Source organism: Betta splendens, chromosome 9 (genome assembly GCF_900634795.4).
Source record: "Betta splendens chromosome 9, fBetSpl5.4, whole genome shotgun sequence".
Classification (NCBI taxonomy): domain Eukaryota; kingdom Metazoa; phylum Chordata; class Actinopteri; order Anabantiformes; family Osphronemidae; genus Betta; species Betta splendens.
In genome coordinates this window covers 17546610-17572264 of record NC_040889.2, presented here as the reverse complement: position 1 = coordinate 17572264, position 25655 = coordinate 17546610, and the positions used below count along the sequence as shown (strand labels likewise).

The following is a 25655-nucleotide window of genomic DNA, read 5'->3' as shown; positions in this document are numbered from 1 at the left end:
AAATTATCTATGTTGACGTATTTCCGATATATTCAATCAAGAATAAATAAATAATAATAATAAAGAATTCAACTCCCACAATGCATCACGTAAAACACCTGATAAGCAAAGATGGCGGTATTTCCGATGCGGTTGTTTTTGTGAAGTTTTTTGGAATTAATGTCGTTTGACTCAACGATCCGTTGTTGACGTCAACCGTGTGTTTATGTGATTGTTGCGTAGAACAACAGCTCTGCTCGGTTGTGCGGGTTATTACGGTGCCTCGTCGTAATCAACCGTAATCGGTCAGGAGACAGCGGCGTGGACGCGTTATCCAACTAACTAAACATTTCATCAGCTCGAATATGAAGGAGACTTTGTCTCTGGTCCAGAAGCTGAGCGCACACCCGGACTCCCGGTGTTGGTTCGTCAGCTGGAACCCCTCTGGAACCCTGTTAGCTTCATGTGGGGGAGACAAGGCCATCCGGATATGGGGGCGAGAAGGTGAGCTGTCAGCTAAATGAGCCCGATGACAGTTGGTTTAAGACAGCGATGGCACAGGTTGCAACCAGTTAGAACAGCGTCACGTTTTACCGACCATTAGTCTTATAACATTATTATATAAAAAAATCAGGCTGCAACACTGTCTGTTTGGACCCACTGCTCATTGTAACTTTCAGGAAGTGACTTAATCTCAGTGCAAAGTAGTTAAAAAAAGTTCACATCAAATCAAATTATCAGTCAGTCTTTCTCACAGACTAGTGAAATAGTAAATGTTTATTGGACCGTTAATGGGGTATTGATTTTATGACAAATTGCTAGTAACTTTCTTTCTATAGGCGACTCTTGGATATGTAAGAGTGTCCTACAGGACGGACACCAGCGTACTGTGAGGAAGGTGGCGTGGTCTCCCTGTGGGAATTATTTGGCCTCCGCAAGCTTTGATGCAACCACATGCATCTGGAAAAAAAAGAACAATGACTTTGAGGTAAACAAGAAGATTAATCTGTTAGTTAGTTCTACCTTGTCACTCACTCTTTCTTACTTCTTATCTGGGAAATGCCTGTGTCTTCCAGAGCCTGACTGTGTTGGAAGGACATGAAAATGAGGTCAAATGTGTGGCTTGGGCCCCTTCAGGGAATCTGCTAGCAACATGTAGCCGAGACAAGAGTGTCTGGGTGTGGGAAGGTTTGTGTTCAGCTACAGTGTCTACAGTGTGTGAAATGAATAATAGCAATCAGCAATAAAATCCTAGTTTGCCTTTTGTTTGTATTTCACAGTGGATGAAGATGACGAGTATGAGTGTGTTACTGTAATAAACTCTCACACACAAGACGTCAAGCATGTTGTGTGGCATCCGACGCAGGAGGTAGGTCACACTCTGACGTACCCGCCTGGCGCTTTGTTGCACTACTGTCTAACAAATGTTTGCAATGTGTTCCTTCAGCTCCTGGCCTCAGCCAGCTACGACAACAACATCTGCATTTACAAAGAAGAGGATGACGACTGGGAGTGCCGAGCCACCTTGACAGGACACACATCCACAGTCTGGAGTTTGTCCTTTGATGCCAAAGGACAAAGACTAGCTTCCTGCAGTGACGACCGCACTGTGAAGATTTGGATGGAAGGATCTGAAAGCAGACAAAGTGAGTTCAGACAGCAGTGTTGTTAGAACAGACCAGCTATCAAAGAGAACAAGTAAATATATTTTTAGACTTTCAATAAGTAAATCAAAAGGTCAAATATGCAATTAGCAGACAGAGAACCTGCAGAGGCCTTTAGAAGTAATAAAGGAGAAATCACAGCATCATACCTGATTTTCACAACTTTACTTTTCATGAATAAAAAAATTAGGAAAATAAAATAGACATTTAGGTGTGGTGGAACATTTTCTCATGTTTCTCTGCTTGTAAAACAGGTGACGTGTCATGGAAGTGTGTTTGCACACTGTCTGGCTTCCACGGGAGAACAGTGTACGATGTTGCCTGGTAAGAAATAGGACGCCTATTATACATGCATATTCTGCCCTGTCTTTAATCTGTCCCCTGAAATTTTCATGTGCTTGTGTGAAGGTGTCCCCTGACTGGTGCCTTGGCAACGGCGTGCGGTGATGACGGAGTGCGAGTGTTTAGGGAGGATGAATCGGCAGATCCACAGCAGCCGCTGTTCTCGCTGGCTGCTCAGGTGACCAAAGCCCACAACCAGGATGTCAACTGTGTCTCCTGGAACCCGAAGGAGCCAGGCCTCCTGGCCTCCTGCAGTGATGATGGAGAAATCGCCATCTGGAAGTTCCATGAGGAAGACTAACTGTCTAATCCATCTAACTTACCATTTACTGAACAAAAACAATTATTGCAGGTTACACTGGAAACTTTGCTCCCAAAGTCAGTGTGTTATTTTTCATGTAGTCTTTGCAGCATCTGTAACTTTTGCTTAACTTTAGCATTTTACATGTGATTAAACTGATTAAAATGCTTCTTGTATTCTGATATTCTACAGACTCACTCAAAATCTATCACCATGTCATGTTTTTAAATAAACCCTTAAACTATTATCACTTCTCTTTATTGAAAAAAATATTTCAGACATAACATTACACTCGGACTAAAAAAGATTGATCAGTCCAAGAATTAGGATTTCACAATGATTTAAGTCCAAAATACAATTAGACAGTCACCAACTTGAACGCAGCAGGTTTGGGTGTTTCTTGTAACAATGTAATGTCACAAAACTCATACACAAGTCAAATATGAAAGTTCCAGATTGGAGCTGTACTGGTAGTAGCTGCTGAACACCAAATTAGTTTGCCATGAATCCGTATTCGAATTCTATACACTGCTATTGTGGACTGAGGTGAAAACATAAAAACATAAGCATCCTCACAGAAAGAAGGGTAAATAATGAGATGCCTATGGCGAAAATCAAAAGACAAAAGCAAAACTGAATATCTACAGTAATTTTTAAAAATCTGATCCCTCTTCCCATTAATGACAATTCTAGACACTGCAACAATCATGTTACAGATTAGTCTGAATCACTGTCTCCTTCGCTGTCTGCCTCCTTCACATCAGCACTGAACTTGTACTCCTGGTCACAACCCATGTATGCGTCACTCATGAAGTACAGGGTGTAGTTATGAACACCCATCGCTGGTGCAACAAAGTCCAATTTAACCTGCAGATGGAAAAGTAAATAGTTAAAATGAAGCCTGTGTTGGCTTAAAAACTGATTATGAATGAAACACATGAAGCTGATTGAGTTGCTGACCTTTGCTTTCTGTTGAAGAGTCAACCTCTTGATAGAGATAAGGCTGTTTGACTTGGGGTCTCCAATCACTACCCACCAGCCTTCTTCACGTTTCTGTAAATTAAAAACTAGTTATTTGACATATTATTAACAAAAACAAGAAATGCACAAGTATTTGGCATTTACCTGTGGGAAAAGAGGAGCAATGACAGGTCCAGTCACCTCCTCCTCTCTCTCCAGCTGTACTTGAACCAGAACTGGGCTACCACTGAGAGGACACATTACACATTGTATGAATGGAAATCAGATCATACCACTAAATAAATAGTGAGTTTTTCTTTCTTTCAAATAATTTATTTAAAGTGATTTTGTGTCAAAGCTCTGTAACAGGACCTATTCATACCTTTTGATGTTGTCCTTTTCTGCCACTTCATACGACAGCTCAATGTTAGGGTAGCGGTTACAGAAGCGAGCTACGTCAGCCATCTGTATGTCTGATAGCTGCAGCAGTGAAGTCCTGTCCTCATCCTCCATCTCCATGATGTCGAAAATACTTTCAACACCCTGATAAAGAGCATGCATAAGTCAGTTATTTAAGAGGTGAGAGTTCTAAACATAGTCTAACAGACTATGCTAAACAGATTTAGCATAATGAGAAATCACAGCTGTACCTTGTCTGTGCATCGCTTGATGTGCTCTGAGGTGAAGAAGGGCAGCTGTTTGAGGTATGAGTCCTTGGACCACATGGCCTGGGTGACCATCTGTGCCAGCTCCATAGCTGCCAGTGCAGGACTCAGCCAGCCGTTACTGGACAGCACGTCAACACAGGCCTGGATCAGACGAACAGCCTGCAAACAAAAGCCCAAACGTTACATATAAATAATGGAGCAAAACTAAGCAAAAATGAACACGTGCGACTTTATTCCCCCTCAATAGCAAAATCCCTATTGTGTGTGTACCTTGCTTAGGATCTCCTCAGTATCAGATTGCAGCTCAGCACTCAGCTGCATCCTGGAGAGATGGGCTTGCAGCAGAAGGTTCGTCTTCACGTGGGGATCGTTGAACTTAGGGTTGTTCAACTTGTGAGGCACTTTCTGTGCCAACTGGAATTTAAAGTACAATAAGAAAATGACATTTCCGCAGACGTGCAATCTTGTTACTGTAAAGGCAAGGTGGGTTACATGAGTCCTGCCTGGGAGGTGGAATTACCTGTCTGAGAAGTGCATCTTCATGGTGTCTAATGGGAATGTTCTTGTACTCGGCAGCATTGGAGATGATCTCAATCAGCCCACGGATCTTTGTCTTGGCATTTAGAGACATGCTGAACAATTCTGGGAAACACAGCAAAGCAACAGAATTTAATTATGACTCAATCGTGTCAGTCATGTAACCAGACAACAATAAAAGATATTCAGTAGATGTAATATAGTTATGGCACAAACCGATGGTGGTGTAGTTGATGTAGTAATAAGCAGCAATCATGCCCAAATTGAGGGGTGCTACATCCATCTCATCCTCTATGCTGATGCACTTGGACTGCTCCAGGTCATGTAATGTGTTTTCCACCAGCTCGGACAGGTGGTCAGACAGATGACGATGGGACATGCCTGACCGGATAAACAACATTTGTAAGCTTTCCCGGCAACATCTGAAATAGTCAAAGAAAATATTCATACTATTTGTAGCACTTAAAGACTGGACTCACCTTGTAGGTTGTAGTAGTTGGGGTTCTGGGTCATGCGGCGATATAAGAATGTCCACGTCAGATAGTCCACAGCATCCTGCTTGTTCTCCACTGTCTTGGTGACGATTTCAGCATTAAAGTGGTCGTGGAGGCAGTGGTCCAAGTGAGACTCCACTGGCAGCGGCTCATAAAGAAACTTCTTGAAGAAGTCCTATCAAGACAAAGAATAATGTGTGTTGTTACTGCTGTCCATCCAGTTAAAGTTAAAAAAGGTAGAAGACAGAAACAAATGATCTTTGTACCTTCTTGGAACCCTGACACATAATGACACAGCGCCCCTCATCATCTAGCATTGGTCGATTGGCCTTGCCCACCATCTGGAGGACGTCGTATATGGGATAGTCCACATATCTGAGAAAAAGAAAGACCAATATGATGATTACTTATAGTACGCACACTCTGAAACCAAGGAATGCATCGCCCCTTTAGGAACTTACGCATGGATTTTGCCATTGTAGTACTGGGTGTCCATGACAATGACAAGGTGTGCAGAGATGTTGATTCCCCAACAGAGTGATCTAGAGGACACCACCACCTGCACAGCACCTGAAAACAAACACACCAAACATGATTCAGTCCTGAACACACCACGCTGGAGGGGCAGAGCAGGAATGAGTCATACCTGAGTTAAAGAGCTGCTCCACGATCCTGCGCTCAGTTGCAGACAGGCCCTCATGGAGGTACCCGACCCCGTTGGCCAGAGTCTCTTTCAGAGTTGAATCTTTTATTTTCTCCAAAAATGGAACAAGGTCTTTCTCATTGCAATGCAGAAACCTACAGATAAGGCATATTATAGTTTTATTAGAGCAACATCAGCAGTCGGGCCGTTTCTCCTCTATCGACGTACTCGCACACAAATCACCGACCTCTGAGGGACTACATCGGCAGCACAGAACGTGAGGATGTCAATGGCTGTGAGGCGGGTCTGTCTGCGGGAAGGGACGAACACCACGGCTGGCTTGGAGGGAGAGTGCTTCATGATGGCATGGTACACTGGTTTAGCCATGGACAGGAGACGTGTCTGGGTGTGACTCACGTTGAAACCCTAAACCAACAGTTAAATGGTAAATCAGGGGCCTAAGAGGTGTGTTCTTGTTTTTTTTAAACATGTTACCTGACAACATTTACAGACCTGGATGTGCAGCTCCAGAGGAACGGGCCTGACATTGGGGTGGAAGTTGAATGTTGCAGTGGTGCTGCAGCCCAGCCAGTGGGCCACGTCTTTGGCGTTAGATAAGGACGAACTGAGGGCCACGATGCGGATGGGACGCTCAATCTGGGAGGAGATGTACCTCATTCTGGAGCAGATGACCTCCAATACGGGCTACAAGATAAAACACAGGATATTGAGCCAACGCTCCTGTGACATAAAACTAATGCAGTTCAATGAGGTGCTGTCTTATTACCCCATTATCTCCTCCGATGAGGTGAGCCTCATCCACAACGAACAGGCTGACGTTCTGGACGTTCTTCCTCTGTTTCCAACGGCGTGAAAGGATGTCCCACTTGTCGGGTGTACTGACAATAATATCCCCTTTTCCCAGGAGCTTCAGATCGGTACTGGTCTCGCCTGTCAGCAGGACCACCTTCTTGTTTAGGATGTCCTGGAACTTTTGGTGCCAGTCAACAAACACCTGAGCGACAAAAAAATTAACTCAGTTATTGGTAGAGGAACGCAGTAAGCAATGTTCATTTTAAAATGCTTCCATTCACAAGCTTTATACCTGCTCAGCCAGTGCTTCCATGGGGGTAATGTAGACACAGCGACCCTCCGCATTGTGCAGCAGCATCCTCAGAATAGCAAACTCAGCACAGATGGTCTTGCCGCTGCCGGTTGGAGCTCCCACGAACACATTATCATCACTGTTGTACACAGCATTGAAGACTGTGGCACAGGTACAGCATTAGTAAATATGCTAGTAAACAATACCAGCAGTACATAACAACTAGATTTTTGGGTCAGTAGCACACATTGTTTCTTGCTGCATACCTTGTGTTTGAATAGGGTTGAAGAAAGGGAACTTGTTTTGGTAGAGAGCCTCAAAGGCAGAGTTCCTGAGAGCAGTGACAGGAAGAGGCTGCAGGTCCAGGAGCTCAGTGGGTGGGGGATATTTCTCTGGTAGGATCAGGTGCCGGAAGGACACTGGGAGCTGAGTCTCACAGGCTGAACAAAACAAAAACGGGCAGAAAAGTCTTTAGGGACCTTCTTGAATGAACTTTAGGTGAATTTGTTTTAAGAAAGTGACTTACAGAGCCAGCGATCGGAAACGACACGGATGAAGTATTGTGGAGGCAGAGGCTCAAAAACTGGGACAAAAAACGTCACAAGATGTTCGTCCTGGGCGTACTTGGCTTTGAGCAAGAAGTACTCATGATGGAGAATGACTTCACTGTCCACATCTTCCACCAATATCCAGAAAGCCTCAGATGATCCATGAATCTAAGGAGGGTTAATAAAAGCGTGTCAGAAGGCTAAAATGGGAGTTGGTGCAGCAAATCAGTGGTTGTTATATAGATTAAAATCAGGGTAAATACAGACCTTGTCGTCCCACTGAAAATCAGGCGTAACGGTGAGCTCCACTTTTAGCGTTGAGCGGGTGATAGGCTGCAGGTGCACAGCCAAGTCCAGTTTGGGGAACTGGTGGAGATATTTGTGGATAGTTTTCCCCATCTTTGGCATACGTATCAGCTCACCTGTGAAATTACACACATGACTCAGAAATACTCTGAAGTAACAGGCTCAGTGTTTCTCTCCCTTCAGAGTGAAAACCCACCAATTTCATTGTGGTTGAGGTCATAGAGACGCTCAAAGGGGAAGTTTTTCTTCTCGATCTTCTTGATCACCTCCTCAGGCAGCTTCTTGAACTGTCGTAGAGGAGACATGGACTGCCACCTGCCGAGACAAACAAAGTCAGCGGTCTGCCTTGATGCGAAAATTCCTACGTTTGTCTTAGACTGACGATGACTACACTTACATTCTCTTGTCAATCATCTTGCAAAGATTCATGGTCTTGTCTGTGAGTTGAGCCCACCCCCTGTTGAGCACAATCTCAAATATGGCTCGCATCAACCTTCCAGCGCTCTGAAAGACGAAAAGTCATAACCAATTAAAAACATGCTTATCAGCCCTAAATGTATTCACAACAAGTATTTGGCATTTGGAAATGTTGTTCTCAATATATAAAGCGACATTATGTGTCACCATGAATGTCACAAATGGGAAAGCTGACAGCAAATACCTGTGTAACATAGACCATGTCAGCCATAAGAGCGAAGCCTTCCAGTTTGAGCTGAGAGATGTATGCCTGGAGCAGCACGTTGATCTAAGAATAAAAAAAAGGTACATAATGCGGCCGGACAAACATAAATCCAGTCTTGTTCTCATGTATTGCCTGCAGTAATAACATCTATTTTTTTGCTGTCATTTCAACCTCGTTAATCTGGTGACTTGCTTTACCTTAGCGCTAGGCTCTTCAATGCTTTCCTTCACAGGAATGGGTACTCTTTCCAGCAGCTTCTGAAGCTCTAGTTTCTCCTCCTAAAACACAACTTTTTGTTTTACAACAATAACAATTTAAGGATTTATAAATACACCACGAATACCTAACAGCAAGCGTACCTCTCTCACTGTGATGTTCCTGAACTCAGAGGACAGTGAAAAAACTCTAAAGAGCTCGATTTCACTGAGAGTAGGTTTCAGAAGCTGGTTATAAGTTTGAATGGAATCATGAGTGATGTAGAAGTGGCTGGCAATTCGTCCCAGATCTGTAACCTGCAGAGGAGAAGGCAAACTAGGTCATAACCTGAGGCCAAGTGATCATGTGAGAAACACTCAGATGAAATGTGCATACCTGAAAGCTGCCAGTCCTCTTGTCATACTTGATGAGACTGTTCTTATCCAGGACATTGGCTGCTGTATGCACCAGGTCCATCCTCCGCCTCTCCAGCAGGGGGTCCAAACTCCGGTCATCATGAGAGACTCCATATAGTGTTGGGTTACGGAGCATGCGCACATACAAGTATGTGTAACCTAGCCAGTTCACAGCATCCTATTACAACAAAGAGAATAAATCAGTAAAACAGAAATCTATATTAAACTGTGCAGCCTACTACACAAAGCGTGTCTTTGCTCGTTACGCACCTTGACATTCTGCACATTGCCCAGTACTATCTCAGCGTTGAGCATGTCAGGCAGCTTGCCTACCATCTGACTCTCTATGGGCAGCTGCTGGTTGAGCAGAGACAGATAGTACTGCAGCTCCCCGTGGGAAGTGATCAAGATGCCCTCTCCCTTGGTGTCATATTGAGGACGACCAGCACGACCAAGCATCTGAAATCAGATAGTGTTAATAGCATTTGCTGTTAGTGAGTGTTCAAAGTAGGTATTACTGCAGAGACAATCCACAGGCCAACCTGTAAAATGTCCAGGGCTCCAAGCTCAGTCCATCTGCCTTTCTCTGGGCTATACACCTGTGTTCCTTTGATAATGACGGTGTGTGCTGGCAAATTGACACCCCAGGCCAGAGTGGCTGTCGACACCAGAACCTGTATGTGTCGATCGGCAAACAGATCTTCTACCAAGGTACGGTCGACTCTGGTCATTCCAGCATGGTGAATTGCAAAGCCATAAGGCAGCAGGTCCTTCAGCTCCAGATTCTGAAGAAGAGTGTTCAAGTTAAAATAAGAAAATTTTAATTGTTCATTTTTATTGCTTTCTAAGTAGTAGCTAAGCAGCCTTAGCTCACCTTGCACTGTTCTGCCTCAGTCCTCAAGACTTCAGTAGATGCTGACCCTTCCCTCAGGAAAAGTCCCAATGTGTCCTTCTCCAAACACATGTCCCTTATGGCCCTGGCCGTCTTTCCTGTCTCCTTCCTGGAGTGGACAAATACTAGCACCTGAAGAAAACAAGGAAATGTCAGGGATTGCTCACATCTGGCTATGTATAAACTTGCATGTTGCTAAGTCACTGTTTACTGTAGTTCAACTTCACATGACTCACCTGATTCTTTCCAGCATGCTCCATTATTTTTTCATAAACAATCTCATTCATGATCTGGAAACGCTTAATGGCCTTCTTCTCTGTGATGCCAACATAGGTTTGCTCAAGGGGAACTGGACGGAAACTGCAAAGAAATATAATGCAGTTATTAAAAAGTATTATCTAAAAATAAACAAACACATATGAAACTGAGCTGTCTTTAGAAATTAGACTAAATGAAGCGCATACCTATTGTCAAAGTAGAAAAGACCCTTTGCAGGATCTACACGCAGGCAAGTAGCCACGTCCTCATAGTTGGGCAGTGTGGCACTAAGGCCCAGCAGACGCACGTCCTCCTGGGTGAGCTCCACGTTGCGGATCGTCCTTGCCACCAGAGATTCCAACACGGGTCCACGGTCATCATGCAGCAGGTGGATTTCATCCTTGAAACCACATGGTTATCAAGAGAATTGTAAGCTAAATCACCTACACATAATGTTAGGCATCTTTGGCAAGTTGTATAATGATAGATTGACACATAGTTGTTACTTACAATTATTATGAGGCGCACAAGCTGAGTGTAAGTTCGCTCGCCACCTTTCCGAGTGATGATGTCCCATTTCTCAGGTGTACAAACGATGATCTGAGTGGCATTAATCTCCTCCTTACAAAGCTGATGGTCTCCTGTCAGTTCAGACACTGTGATGCCGTAACTCGCCAAGCGCTGCGATAAAAAGAAAAGTACAACTGTCATTTTTAAATGTGTTTCCTTTAAGGTTGCAATACATTTTAAATGTATGTTTAGGAGGCAACACTGACCTTGCTGAAGCTTCCCACCATTTCCTGTACCAGTGAGCGCATGGGTGCAATGTAGATTATTTTGAAGTCATCCAAATTGATAGTTCCATCCATGTTTATGTGCTTTCCAATTTCCCTCAGCATTGCCATCAAGGCTACGTTGGTCTTACCAGCTCCCTGTGGCCACAAGCAATATTATAATTTTAGAAGAAAAGTTACACAAAAGAATCCATGAGCTTTTTTGTTAGGGCTTGCTTACCGTAGGTGCACACACGAGTAGATTCTCATCCGTTTCCATGGTTGTCTTGAACAGCTTGCTCTGGATGCGGTTCAAAGTTTTGAATCCTTCAAATCCAGCCTGGGCATACTTGGGTAACTTCTCAATGGCCACAAGCACCTGATAAATCAATGATATGCTAATTCAGGACACATTTATTTGGCAATCAAGCTGATTCTGATAAATCACAGCTAAATTAATTGTTTACTATACACTAATAACCAGTTCAAGTATGAGATCAATGACCAACAAACCTCATCTTCAGCAAAGGGCTTGGGTTTAAGAGCAGGGACATGAACTTCTTCATAACCTTTGCGCTGTTTACGAAATGACCCATCAGGCAGTTGGCATCTCTTGTTTGCCATGAAATGGCTTCCCTGAGTGAAGGCCAAGTCCTCAAGGTCTAGTAACTGTCTCGGGGCCACTGACTGCAATAAGATGTCAACATGACCTTTAGTACATAAATACCTATACAGCAAGACATTTACATGATATTCATTTGACATATGAAGACTGGTGCATTACTTACATCGCCACGATCGATGTCCATTGCCTCCATGTCATCAACACGAGACTTCCTCACCCGCTCTCTGCGAGATCGCTCCTCCTAAAAACACAAACAATGATGGGTATGATGGGTCAGAGTAAACAATTTTTTATCATGATTGCATGAAGGAGAGTTCTTACTCGAATAATATCCTCCTTCTCTGTCTCTTGCAGCTGATAAAGAATCTTGGACAGTTCCTGGTCAGACTCCATCTTTCCTATGATTCGTTCTTTTTCTGCTTCACTCTGAGCACTGGCCAGCATGGTACAGTACTGAACTGTGCGTCAAAAGGAAGAAAAAAAATCACTTCAAGTAGGCACAAAGACACATAATATGAAAATAATGGTATATGCAATACAAACTTACTCATGCGACGATGCTGACGGAGAATTTTGATGAAATCAAAGGTATTGAAGCCCAACAGCAAGACCAGCTGGTTCTCACATTCTCTGTCATCACTGGCAGTCTGTGAAACACAGAGAAGCTATGAGCACCTCTGAAAACAGGAGTCCACTTAATAGTAACAAACGCAAAATATAATAATACTACATATATACCTTGAGAATTTCTAAGACTTCATCAGCTTTCTTCTGTGAGACAATGGCATCATCATAAAATCTGCTGAGCTGTCGCTGAAGCCAGAAGGCATCTATGTCTCGAGGATGCAGATCCTTTTTCTTTACTGTCATTACATCACCCGTCGCACCCAGCTAAAAAAAAAAAACAAACAAACAGTAATTTGTTAAATCCTTTATGAAACACAAAATGTGTTAACTCGAAGGTTACTACCTGCAACAGAGCTGACGCACTCTTATTGCAGATACTGAACTTACATTGGCTGACAAAGTGCAGACCATATCTGCCTCTTCTCCCTCACTGTCTTCATCAGAGTGCTCATCTCGTACTTCACCAAACTGGTCTTCATCCCCTTCCTATATAAAAAAAACAAAAAGGAATTGTGATTCAACCTATATTTGTGATATGAACATCTGTTGCCAACCAGGTTATAATCTGAATACTGAGTTGTAAATCAACAGCAAAAAACAGCAATAGACAAACAATCCATACCTCCTCATCAGATTCAAACTGAACATTTACGCCGTAGGTTTCATCAATGTTGTCATCTGTGGATTAAAGATATTGTGCCATTATTGGACCATTTAAAAAAAAAAGAGGTATTAAACAGGGTAGATTCAGTTACACCTTCATTAAGGACTTACCCATGTTCTGCAGGTCCTTGTCACCACCATAGTCTGTGATCTTCTTGCCCAAATTGACCAGCACATGATAACGTGTCTCATCAACAGCTCCAAGAAGCTGCTCTACTTCACGGCGCCTTTCCTTGTCCCTCATTTTATCATTCTTAAGCACTGCTAACACTTCATCAGCTGCTCCACACAAGATATCGCGTGGCTGTATGAAAGACATAGTAAAGACCATATTTCAGGAATTGGTCGAAAATACAGAATAGAAGTAAAGTTCAATTTGTTAAAGAGAGGAGTTTTGGATTTACTGACCTGATCTCCCAAAGCAGCATGAATAAAGCTTAGCAACACTTCATAGGTCTCTCTGGTTTCCTTGGTTTTGGGCTTGTACACAATGCCCACCATTTCATCAATGCCTTCAGACAAAAGGGTAAAGCCCTTCATTTTGTTGATATCGTGTCTGTCCTCATCTCTTTTTCGTCTCCTGTACAACAGAAAATTAAGTGGGATATTATTAAAGCCAACACTTTTTTGCTGTTCCATTAAAAGGTTACTCTTATCAAGTACAGAATTATAATATATTATTTATTCTCTCTACCCAGCCAGAGCTTTTAAGTACTAAAATAAAAAAAAATCTTTTGAAAAGTTCAATCCAGATGTGTTTGACAAATTCTCAAAGGTGAATAGTGCTTTGTACGTACAATGTTGATATCACATTAATGAAAATAATATGACTTGTACATAAAATAATCATCATGTGGTTTTAACTTAACGTTAACGTTAACGTCAACAGCCTCGGGTACTGACTTGTCTCGTCTCTCCTCCAGTTTCTGAGGTTTGGTCCTCTGAGCCTTGTCTCCCATCTTGGTCCCTTCCAGCTTCCCCACCAAGGACAGCACCTCTCCGGTGGGTTCATCTCTTCGTGTTCGGTCGATCAGGGAGCGATCAGCTTGTAACACCAAGTTTGAGTTCTAGAAATTCAATACAATCACAAGGATCTGTGACTTTCTAGCGTAGTAACGCCGCTTTGGCTAGGCTAATTGCTAACTAGCATAATTCCTCTTAAACGGAAGTTACAATAAAGTAGCTAGCTAGCTTCACCTAAGAACTAGGAAATAAAGCCTGCTACAGATGCACATGGTTCCTGATGTTGGCGTTATTTGCTATGTTTGTGGTTTTTACAAACCTACTCACCGCTTTGTACTCATACTGGAGACTACGGGCAGTGACATCCGCCATGGTGCCAGCTTAGTCCTTTAGCTTTTACCGCACTTTTATTCAGCGAGATGCAGCTCGGCGACTCTAAACATCCACAGAGTTCACTTCACTCTGTTATTTTATGTAAACGTTTGTAGCATCCGTGCAATACTCAAAATTGTAGCATGAGATCGGCTTTAAAAAAAAGTTTAAGTCGGTGCTAAAATGCGTTTCTCATACGTTACAATGGCACTACTAGCACGAGCACACAACAGCCCGCCGTCTTCCGTTTCCGGTATCAAAGGCTATGCTAGATACAACGACCAAAAACATGTTGCGCCCCCTACAGACTCGGGTCGCAACAACGTGTTTTTTAATTTTTAAAACAGCTATATCTTCATCACAATACACAGGCTTCTGTACAGTAAAATCAATATGGTTTCTAAATAAAGGTTTCTAAATAAATAAATAAATAAAATGTGTCATTGTAATGCATTTATTGCATTTAAGTTGTTATAATAATATATTATAATAATTGTTTGTGCTCCGACAAAACACCGTGACTTTAGTGTAGTGTTGCTACACTCTTTTTTGCATAGCTGGGCTTGGGCTGCAGTTATACATTATTCACATCCAGATGGCAGTATTGAGAACAACTAGAGTTCTTAGATGACCCAATCTACCTCCTGAGTCAGATTCCCCCAAATATGGGCAAATACTTCCTGCGAATGTCAGTATGTATTATGCATAGAAAATAATCTACAAGTAAGTGTGCATTCGGTGTTTGGCCTGTGGTTCTATTTTGTTTAAAATGCTGTGGAGTTTGCAATGAAGTAATTACTTAAGACAACATGTGGAAGAGACATTCTTAATCTTTATAGAGGGGATGTGTTAATGTTTGAATTTACTGTCTGTAGTCTTATATAGGCTAGCTTACATCCCCTTTGCACATATATCAACATCTGTTGCCTTCCACCAGGCAAAATCTCTGATGATGATCTACTGAGCCAGCTTTAAAACCTCAGTCACACCCAGTGACAGACACAGATAAGTAGGCTACACATAGAGGAAATTAAGTATGAGTCTATGTGGATGTGGAGTGTAAGGGATTAGTGACATGGATTATGTGTGCACACAAAGACTGAGGTGAGTAGTAAGATAAAAATATAAATAAACAAAAACATGCATGCATTTATGGAGAATTGGAAACCCTCAATTGGACCTGTGTCCAGACAATGTAATCTTTGTAGCTCTGCTATAGAAACATCACATGACGACACCTCAGCTGTCTGAGCAGCTGTTGCTATGACGCCATCTGTGAACACACTGTGCCCCTGAGCTCCCAACACAAGTGTGAGAAAGCACATTATCTCTGCAACACACAGATAACGTGTCCCACATGTAACCTAAATAGAGGGGAACAGAATCACTTTCTTCCTAGTATTAATGCTTCCTGTGTGACCCAGACAAGGTTTGGGGAAGAGTCTCTTAAACAGAATTGTGGTGCCAGCAGGCCGGGTTAGCGTAGGTAAGGTGTTACAGGATAATGCTGGATGACTTGGTATGTGGATCTACGCTATTTTGGTCTTGATTTAATTTATATAACGTTTGCAGAGATTACTTTTTTTAATCATAGACTCCAATTAAAGTCTTACTTGTTTGATAAACATATCTATCTATCTATCTATCTATCTATCTATCTATCTATCTATCTATCTAAATATGCCAAAAAGAAACAAAACAAGAAAGTTAATGTACAACAACAAAGTGTGGTCATTTCTCTCTGTACAGTTTTATTTACATGATACTATTCTGTTGTAATGCTGGATAGCAAGATTATATGTAATACATAAATATCAACACGGTTTGTTGTTTTTTCTTTTTTTGTACAAATTTGCATATAACTAAGAATCAGAAAAGAGGAAACTCAAATGAATACATACAGTTAAATGAAAAACACATTCTTACAGAAAAACAGGGATTAACACAAGTCACAAACATACGTGGGTTTTAATGTGTCAGGCAGCCATGAAAACACACTTTTGCACAGGTATGTGCACATGCACAAGTACACACACTCACACTTCTCTATGGTGCTCTATAGCAGACACACAGACCAATAGCCATTAGACAGATGAGAAGTTACATCTAATCTTGGTATCTATTAATTTTATAAATCTAGCTCTGGCATGCTCCTGTAGTTCTGTAAACATGTGCTGATAAACCAGGTAGCTCCACAGACACACTCACACGTACACACACACTGCTCACATGTATGTTTTGTTAGCGCATCATAAAGAAAAAAAATATGGCTCATACCCTAATTCCACAAATGCACAGAATACATGCGCTAACATCAATCTCAATGGAAAAAAGGAAAAAAAAGCTAATAAAACACAGTTGTTTCTCAGCAAATAAAATGGCTGATCCCCTTACTTGAGTGATGACACGTTTCTGAACACTAATGCAGATGAACAGTAACTCGTGCATTTATTCCATTCATCAATATTGTGACCTTAGTTTCCCTCCCAGGCCTGTCAGGGAAGCGTGCCATCCTTCCTCCCAGGCCACACATCACGACACGCACCAGGTGTCTGTGATTACAATCTGGGCTCAAAGCAGTTGGGGCAGGGGGTACTTCACAGATTACCTCCCCCCAAACTGTGTGCATTCAACGAAACATGGAGTCATTTGTTTGTCCCCGTCTAGCATGATAGCTTTAGCCATTACAAAAAGATGCCTCATCCCAATCACGCCCATCAAAGTCAACACAGGCATGCTCATCAGAAGGTCACTGAGGCTGAATATTAAGATGATCCACTGCTCTGCTGGGGTCAAAGCTGATGAATACAAAGTAAAAGGGAAGACAACTAAGCTTAACACAGCAGCCGTGAGGTAGGTAAAGCTAGGAAGGACAGAGACAAAATTACAAATCCCCTTGTGCGCGGTGGGGGACAGTTGTACGGCTCTCCAAACACTGACTCCAGTACCAGCGAAGCACACAGCAGGGAATTCAAATATTGAGGGACACTGCCTATGTGACGGATAGATGGTCTGAATGGTTTGACAGACCCATTGGTGTCTGACACGAGAGTAAAATGGTTGTTTACTGTTTGGCACAAGATGGCGCCCCGTTTGGGTGAGAGGAGCACAGCAAATCCTGGACAGGTAGCCTGGGCTGCTTTTCATAAGACAACACATATTCTTAGAAAAAAAAAGGACTGAACAGTGGCAAACCACAGATAACAGGATAAAACAAACTAATGAATTAATCAAAAGAAAGGAGAAAAGTGATCATTCATGCATCTCCCTCAGACAGGATCTTTTCATTTTTTTCTTCTTTTATTCCCATCATTTTCTTGAGGTTGTAATTTTGTAAATCAAGTCCTTTCATTGCTCACTTAGCCACTCATGTCAGTGCTCAAAGGTTCGCACTCACACTCCAGTCTTTGTCAAAGGTGTCATAATTGTTGCTGCCGATGCTGTCAATTAGTCAAATCTATATTCTCTGGATCTTGTCAGCCACGACCACGGGGTTCTCTTTGCGGATCTTTGCCGCAGCCTCGGCCTTGTAATCATAGGGACAGTTGTGCTTGTCGGAATATCGGTGGATGCCACAGAACAGGTTGCCACAGCGACAGTCGAACCCTGGAAGAACAAAAGGTCAAAGTTAGAACAGGTGGTCTTTAGTCATGGACAGGCATCACATGTGTTGCTCCTGATGACCCACTGCTCACCTGTAAGGCCGACTCTTTTGCGGCACATGAAGCACCTGTTCTTCTTGGGTTTGGGTGTGTCACCCTTGGTTTCTTCACTGCTTGAAGAAGCTACAGAAGTAGGACTAGAAGCAGCAGGCTGGCTTACAACTAAATATAAAAAGAGAAGAAAACATTTATGAGCCATGCTAGGTTCAATATGGTGTGATCTGATATGCCTTTATAGTAAAAAATGTCCATAAATAGGCTATGTTTAAATCATAGGTTTTTTTTTTAATCTCTTTTTTGCTTCCACTTTGTCTTTGCAGAAAATACTGCACTACTCTACCTCTGGCAGGCAGCATCAAATGTGAGAATGCCCTCTGGTGAAGAAGTATTTTTGACATTGGTTTATTTTTAGACACCCTCTCTTTCTTGGAGGCTGTAAGTAAAACCAGCAGTTGGGTCTTGGGTATGCAACTGAGCATCAAAAATAAACTGTGGCTGCAGTGGGGCCTGGGATGTCTGTTAGCACTGAGCTGTGTGTCCGTCAGACCTCTGCCAGCCAGTCCATCTAGTGCTACAGCCGTCTTTAGTCTTTATAGGATGTGGGTCTGCAGCGCTTACCAGGCTCTAGGGGTTCTGGCTTGTCCTCTCGCGAGATGCTCATCTCTGTCATTTGTTGAGTCACAGGAAGAGATCCTTGAACAGTTCTGCAGAATTACATAAAAAGGTGAGCATGAGGAAATTTCAAACTAGTCAACGAGCAGGTTTTAAAGAATGGTTTAAAAGAGATGTGTCAGATCAGATGTTAAAGACATCCTATAATTACCTAGACATGTCGGGTGAAGATACAGGGGAGGCATCAACCTTAGCTAAACTGGCTTCTAGTCTCTGGATGGCTGAGGTCTCTGAGGTAGGACTAGCAGCTGAGCCTGGATGAGGACAGAATGAAGCCCATTAGAAAAAACTCAATGAGAAAAATAATGTACACAAAACAGATAGTAGAGCATGGCCCTGGTGTCAAATTAACAGATTGATCTCATCCACCTCTAATAATTTAAAAAGCTTTTATGGAGACTTGGGAATGTAGAAGAATCCAGCCAGGCTACGTTCCTAGTGCTATGTTCAACACAACCTTTCGCCTACTTTTATTAACATGCATTTTTTGTTCTGCCACCAGGTTGTTTGTGTCGTATTGTGAAAGAAATTCAAATGTTTGACCTGTCTGTATAAAAAAGGACTGAAAACTCTCCCAACCATAAACACAGCCATGAAGAATACAGCTGTCTTTCATTACAGAGTAGAAAAACAAAAAAGAGGGAGTGCGGGATGGAAGGGGTGCTGGGTAAATACGCTGCATGGCCAGAAACTGCTTTGTTTTGAAGCAGTAGCTACACTTTCTTGAACCACTCCTCATCTTTAGTGGTAAATGTACAAGCTGAGCGTAATTTATTTTAGATCATAGGCTTCTGTAATGAGTCTGGGCTGTATTTCCATATTATTCCGTGCTCTGTGTGACATCTTACCCATAGGGCTGAGGGGACTCATGCGGTCGCTACTCTGCTGCCGTGTTAGGTGTTCCTTGTAGCAGACAGAGCACATGCCATTGGTTCGCGGGTTGCCATAGAAACCACAGCCCATGGCACAGAGCATGGGCACCGGGCTCTGGTTCGTCTCCTGGGCCATTGCTGAAAGAATTTGAGACAGGGTGAGAATGCTTATTAGACAAACAAGCAGAGGCAGAAAGCATTTTCTGCACCAACATCTCAGTGTTAAGCTACAGTGTTTCCCATTACAGGACATTTTTCCCCAGCAAGGAAACAGCCATTGTTCCAGGGGGGGTTCAAAAGACACTTGTTGCACAGTGAACAGCAGTCATATTATGAACATTCAAGGACAACATGCCCGTCTTGTTCAACCTGCCCTATGCCCTAAATACAGGAAGGAACACAAGCAGAACAAACACTCACTGTGTTCTGTTCCAGATCTCTGTTTACTCAAATCTATTTCTCTCTTCCCCCTATAATAGTTTCAGTTCTAAACTGCTATTGCAAATCTATTTGCTTTAGAAACGTTATCTGTTGTAAATGAGGGCCATCCTGTTGCTAGAGAAAATGTAGTCACAACTGAACAATGGATTTCTAAAGCAAGAAATTTTACCCAACAAATGCATCATCATGTGTCATTTTAGTTAGTGAGTACATATTCACGCAACTAATACTCACTCATCGCTTCCTTTGTCTAGACACAAACTAAGCTCTGACTCATTGCTTCTCACTATCTTGACCACAGACCAACAACACGGCACAAAACAATATTCCATTTTCACCAAAACTCTTTTTTAACAACATCAACATTACTAGGCTGACGTTTTCAGAAAGTATTCCCCCTCCCTCCATCCCTGTGGTTTAAAGCCACACAAGGCAGTTTCGAACTTCAGGCCATTTCTTCCCACACACACGCCCATGAAACAAGCGTGTATGTGCGCAACCTGGCAAAACATGCAACTCGATGACGTCGTTACCCGGCTTTACAGCAATGCAATACAGCAGGAAGTTGCGTAATGGGAAGCACAGCCTTTGAGGCAACAGATCAAAAACACCTTGAACACAATGAATGGACAGGATAACCTGGTTTAGTTGGGTAAGAGGCATCCTGCCTGCCAGTCCCAGGCTGATAGGCAAATCATCCGATCAACTTATATCAGGCCTCCAACCTCCAGAAACACTTGGGCCCTGGTGTGCTGTAAATCTGCAGCTGCTTGCTCGCGTTGGCGTGGAGCTCGTCTATATTCTGGTCACAGACGCAAACAGGGCAGGGGAGCATAATGTTCCAACAGAGGCTGGCAGTTGTTTTGGAGCATCCTGTCAGTTAAGCCGACGTGACCCGACCTCACCAAATGACTAACAAGTGCTGTGTCTCGAGCACGTCACCCCATCCCCCCTTCCACAAAGGGTTTCCTTGGAAAAGCCCACTGACTCATGTGTGGTGTCTCCCGAAATATACCAGCAACCATGACCATGCGACACTGGAGGTTCTCACAAAACAAATGTTTATCGTGACGATCTCATGTAGATTTAGAGACATTTATAAACAGCCTTTGTTCCGGGGCAAAGTCTGTACACAACAAAAACACAAAAAGCTTATAGAAGCCAACAGATTACGCGTGGCTGTGGACCCTGCGGCTCAGCTGTCATGACTGGATGCAGCCATCAACAGCAGACATGTTTAAATAACCTATACGGAGACTCCTCGAGAACGGGGAGAATGCCCCATGATTCTCTTAAAGTTGTCATTATCACCAAATAAACATTATTATGTGGTTACAATACTGCTCAGGAAGCAGTGGCATCCAAAATATGGCAGTTATCATGTGCAGCATCGTAAAACCCATGTGATAGGACAAGTCTGGGGGTTTCCAGCACACGGACGAACACCAGTCACAAGTGTGAACCACCAACTTCCTTCAACAAAAATTCAATAGTCACAGAAAGATCAGGTTGCAACTTTTTTTTTTCCCATCCAATGCCATAGACATAATGTGCAACAAAAGAGGAAGGCTGCTCCTGCCTCTGCTGCAAGCTTAGCTCATGTTCCAGGCCCTGCTGGGCTGAAAACTACTGAGTCACACTGGCGAACGGAACGAAAAATAGCCCACTGATTGTTACGTGAAGGAGCACGTCTTCGTTCGCTCAATACGGTGACACGAATAATGAATCGGAGGGCGACGAGGAGCAAGCGACACTGACGTTTTTCCTCAAATAAGCCACAGTCTAGACAGTGTGCTCTCCCCCTTTGTTTCTTCTTTCTCCCTTTGTCTGCAATCTCTCTGCTTCCTGTTAGGACATCGCTTAATAGCTGCCGTTCATCGCTACGTTTCCACCGGTAACCATTTCCCGTGGCTTTGCCACGAAGCTATGAGAGTAACCTTCATTACATAATCACTCGTAAGTACTTAGAAATGACTTGATGCTGCCACATACCTCTTTACACTAGTTCTCCCCAAAGCCGAACTATAGCAAACACACGAAGCTGGGCTTGATTTAATACAGCAAGCAAATGTTCCGTAACGTGGGTTATTTCACGGCAGGTTCGTCGCTCCACCAGACTATTCGGCTCGTGAATTTTCTATTTGTAGACAGCTAGATTAGCTGGCTTTGGTTCCCCATCCCCCAGCAAGGATGGCGAGAGGAGGCAGACACGGTAAGGCAGCGCTAGCTAGCTCCCTCCCTTGTTTTCCCCCTCGACCAGATCGAGTCACGTTCGAGTGCTTGTGATATTTCCAGTCAGGAGGAGGAGGCGGAGGAGGTGGTGGTGGAGGTGGAGGAGGAGGTGGAAATGGTAGTGATAACTGCAACGACCCAAAATCTTGTTTACCACACAAACCCAATCACACGGTCACACATCACCTGACCTTTCAATCCACCGTTAAAGGTCGCCACGACCGACCGTCGGCTCAAACAACCCTCTTCTAGTCATGTACCTTTACTCGTCCTCGCTGTTAAGAACAGACAAAAGCCACCCAAAATCATCACCTGCTGAAATCGAACCGAAGTATCTCGCGAGACGACAGAAAAGTGCTCTTTTGTCTTGGCAGAAGAAAAAAAAGCGGGCGCCTTCGGGTCCTGGTCGCGTCCTTCCCTCTGCCTAGTGTTGATGTGGCGTTGTCCTCGGCGTCAGACGGGTTGAGCTGGCTTTAGTTTCTCCTCTCCGTCGCCCCGCTGCCTGTGTTCCTTTCTCTGACCGTCTCCACTTACTTCTGCTGGGGTGTTTGTTTCCTTCTTTAGTAAGAGGAGTGGCGGATGATGTCACGGGTAAAACAACGTGCCGCCATTGGCTGCCCGCAGAGCCCCCGAACGTTCTGTACAGTTCCGATGGAAGGCGAGGGGGGCGGGGCAGGGCCGGGGCGCATGCGCACAGCTGGGGCTCCGCTATTACACGTCTATTCGTCATCCTCCTACAAGGACACGAATATTTTCTATTGAGCAATACTACCAGATGAACGGATAAACAAATATTGTGCTGACATAACTAAATTTTGGGAAAAAGGAGGTTTGGGAGAAATTTCTAGCGATGATCCTATGTCGGTAGGAGGATTCTGTTTTCCTAAAGAACCAGTCTCGCCTCCCCCCATGCCGCAAAGTACGGCCACACATAGTATCTGTCAGCGCAACACAACAAGTACAGATTTATCACTGGAAGATATACAAGTGTGTTTGTTTAAGTGAGGTCTAGGGCACACACACACACACACACACACACACTGACATAGGAGTGCAGACATGTTTTCTGTGAAGTAGTTCAATAACGCATCAATAGCCAGACAGCATACAAGGTAGGTGACCTTTTGTCTTGAAGTTGTGACTCAGTAGTATTAATATTTAAGTTAACAGCAGTTGCCACTGCTGACTCAGTGGTGCCGGATCCTATGCTCAGTCCTAAGCCTACACCCTGACCCAAACCTAAACTGCTTTATTACCTGAACCTAGACACAGCGTAACCCTCACACGACATAGGGAGACATGTCCCTAGTAAAAACAAACGTCTGAGTCCAAAGGTTTATAACTCACAGTGCTGCTCTGAGAGATCGACGTACACAAACAGACCTGTGTTGACGTTGAGAGTGTCAACATATCTCGTGGGAGGTTACAAAAGATAAGAGTTCAGCAAGCAGCAGAGGTTCAGGATATTTTCAGAACTGTTAGAAAATGGTTGTGAAATGTGTGGTGTTTCATGTCAACAGCTGTGACAAACAGCAGTATCTGCACTAACACTGAATCTGCTCGGCATGAACAAACCGAGGAGGGCTGAGTGCAGTTACACACTTTGTGGAACTGAGATAAGCAACTTTATTGCTTTTTAAAAATTTGTTTGTAGAAACAAAGAGGCAAATCAAGCTTAGGCGTCGGTTGGTGACAGTTAAACGTATAATGTAAATTGGGGGATTTACATTGGGAGTTTTAGCCTCAGTCAGAGTCTTGCCTCCAGCCCTGGGGGTGAAGTGATACTATCATGACGGTAACCAACAGAACCCCAAACCAAAGTCAGTTGCTGTTAAATTAGTTTTTGGGTCTGTCTCGTGTTTTTCACACCTGCTGCTTGTGTTTTTGTGAAACTTGATAACATGTTTCCTCCATTCACGTGCGGCGTCTTCGAGTACGTATGTGCCGTATACTTTGCCCTGCAGGTCCAACAAGTCCCAGCATATTCAACTATGTTAACATCACACGCAGCTCCAGGCACTAGGCCACGCTCAGCAGGAAACAACCACACTGGGGCGTGTCTGAACAAATGTGACGTCATCTTTTCAGTTTCACGAGAAGCCGGGCACATTCAGGAAGCAACTGGTGAACTGAAGGAGAAACTAAAAAAGGTGCCGACAAATGAAAGTAAAAGAAGCTTTAATCTTCCCCTAACTTTTTAAGGGGAATATGTCCTCGCTCTCAATATCTCTTTCTCTCTTTCTTTCTTTAAGTTTGATTATTTTTAATTTTAGTAATTAATTTATTAATGCCCTCATCTTTTATACCTAAATAGTGTCTGAATCTTTACACAACACACACACACACCACACACACACACACACACACACACACACACACACACACACACACACACACACACACACACACACACACACACACACAAACACACACAAACACTCACACATTTTACTTTATCTGTGTTATTGTTGTCTGTTGTTACTTTGATTGTTGTCTTTCTTTTTCAGTAAAATAATGTCTAAAATAAAAACTGAATAAAGTGGTGTTTTAAATAGAAAGTGGCAGTGAACTCCAATTCTGGTCTGATCGTTAACCATTAATCAGTGAAGATTAGCTGCTGATTATACTAGACTCTGACTTTATAAAAATCAGAGTCATTTACAGCCTCTTTGACAGCAACTTTTTTAGTAATTTACACATTAAAACTCTGTGCAAGTGGTGTCTTCACCTTTTCTTTCCACAGTTAATTGTAATCCAGTGGGTTGATCTGTATACAGTCTAACACCAGTGTGACAATGGATTCTCCCTGAAAACAAGGGACACTGTTCTCTGATTAAAGAGATAATACGAACAATGGAACCAAATGATAGTCAACGATTGTACAGTAAATGCTGACAGACACTGAAAGATCTGCAGTCTTTTTACAAATTGTCACCATGTGACAGTATCAAACTGTCCTCAGTGTATCGAGCGCAAATATAGTACAGGTCCACTATTGTGCAGACATAAGCTCAAAGTCTTTTCATGTGCGACTAAAGAAAGCACGGGGAGGGGAGGGGACAGCAAGGGGAAACCTAGTCTATCCACACTGAGGTCTTTGTGTAAGAGGAGGAGGAAAGAAGGAGCATGTGTATGTGAGATGTATGTCTGTTTAGTATGTGAAGGTTCATGGGTTTCGGTGGAGGGAGGGGTGGGCTGCTGAGGAGAGAGTGGGAGGTGTTGAGTATCATTACCCATCCCCCTCACTGTCATCGCCTGGCTTTTATATATATATTTATAGATAGTGTATGTGTGTGGGTGGTGATGTACATTGATGCTGGTGGTTGTAATATTTCCACGAGCATGAGGGATACATGTGAGCAGCTGAAAGTGTCGACGTTGCTATGGCAACAGCTGCATACAATTTGCTGCTATCCTTTTGTGTTGCAGTCAGTGTGAGTGTGTGCGCGCGCGTGTGTGTGTGTGTGTGTGTGTGTATGTGTGAGGAAGAGAGGATTACTTTTGTGAATCTGGAACAGCAGATCTGTAGTTACTAGGCAGATATTGGCCCACCCCGGACACACACACACACACACACACACACACACACACACACACACACACACACACACACACACACACACACACACACACACACACACACACACAGAGCTGTGTGTCTGGTGTGGCAAGACACTGGTGATAAAGGGCCTAGTGATAGAAATGGCAACTTATCCCTTTACATAAGCTGTGCAGGGCACGATAGCTTCTGTGGTTGCCCCCT

The 25655-nt window shown here is 43.3% G+C and overlaps 3 protein-coding genes across 5 annotated transcripts; 1 reads left to right on the top strand and 2 right to left on the bottom strand.

The window, feature by feature from the left end:
- Positions 1 to 81: 81 nt before the first annotated feature.
- Positions 82 to 2533, top strand: ciao1 (cytosolic iron-sulfur assembly component 1). Its single transcript, XM_029162719.2, has 7 exons — positions 82 to 483; positions 819 to 967; positions 1056 to 1167; positions 1260 to 1348; positions 1427 to 1625; positions 1898 to 1967; positions 2052 to 2533. The coding sequence occupies exons 1-7, from the start codon at positions 345 to 347 to the stop codon at positions 2284 to 2286; spliced, it is 993 nt and encodes a 330-aa protein (XP_029018552.1). The 5' UTR covers positions 82 to 344; the 3' UTR covers positions 2287 to 2533.
- On the bottom strand, positions 2529 to 14263 carry snrnp200 (small nuclear ribonucleoprotein 200 (U5)). Its single transcript, XM_029162718.3, has 44 exons — positions 13969 to 14263; positions 13582 to 13745; positions 13087 to 13258; positions 12790 to 12982; positions 12638 to 12693; positions 12403 to 12501; positions 12127 to 12279; positions 11936 to 12035; positions 11710 to 11846; positions 11552 to 11629; positions 11277 to 11450; positions 11005 to 11142; positions 10767 to 10922; positions 10501 to 10671; positions 10197 to 10390; positions 9969 to 10092; positions 9715 to 9864; positions 9383 to 9625; positions 9111 to 9299; positions 8821 to 9018; positions 8589 to 8741; positions 8427 to 8507; positions 8209 to 8292; positions 7945 to 8051; positions 7744 to 7862; positions 7509 to 7663; positions 7220 to 7409; positions 6960 to 7133; positions 6694 to 6854; positions 6376 to 6603; positions 6102 to 6293; positions 5836 to 6014; positions 5592 to 5743; positions 5407 to 5515; positions 5212 to 5320; positions 4931 to 5120; positions 4668 to 4832; positions 4435 to 4556; positions 4185 to 4328; positions 3897 to 4073; positions 3629 to 3789; positions 3412 to 3493; positions 3247 to 3339; positions 2529 to 3153 (listed from the first exon to the last, which is right to left on the bottom strand). Exons 1-44 carry the CDS (start codon positions 14011 to 14013, stop codon positions 3004 to 3006), a joined length of 6411 nt encoding a protein of 2136 aa, XP_029018551.1. The 5' UTR covers positions 14014 to 14263; the 3' UTR covers positions 2529 to 3003.
- Positions 14264 to 15743: 1480 nt separating this feature from the next.
- On the bottom strand, positions 15744 to 22444 carry zfand5a (zinc finger, AN1-type domain 5a). Of its 3 annotated transcripts, none has more exons than XM_029163177.3 (6): positions 22205 to 22444; positions 19196 to 19357; positions 18499 to 18601; positions 18294 to 18379; positions 17709 to 17837; positions 15744 to 17619 (listed from the first exon to the last, which is right to left on the bottom strand). In XM_029163177.3, exons 2-6 carry the CDS (start codon positions 19353 to 19355, stop codon positions 17471 to 17473), a joined length of 627 nt encoding a protein of 208 aa, XP_029019010.1. In that variant the 5' UTR covers positions 19356 to 19357; positions 22205 to 22444; the 3' UTR covers positions 15744 to 17470. The 3 variants fall into 3 exon arrangements, with proteins under 3 accessions (XP_029019010.1, XP_029019012.1, XP_029019011.1); XM_029163179.3 differs by lacking the exon at positions 22205 to 22444 and adding an exon at positions 22084 to 22107; XM_029163178.3 differs by lacking the exon at positions 22205 to 22444 and adding an exon at positions 21653 to 21973.
- Between the last annotated feature and the right edge of the window lie 3211 nt (positions 22445 to 25655).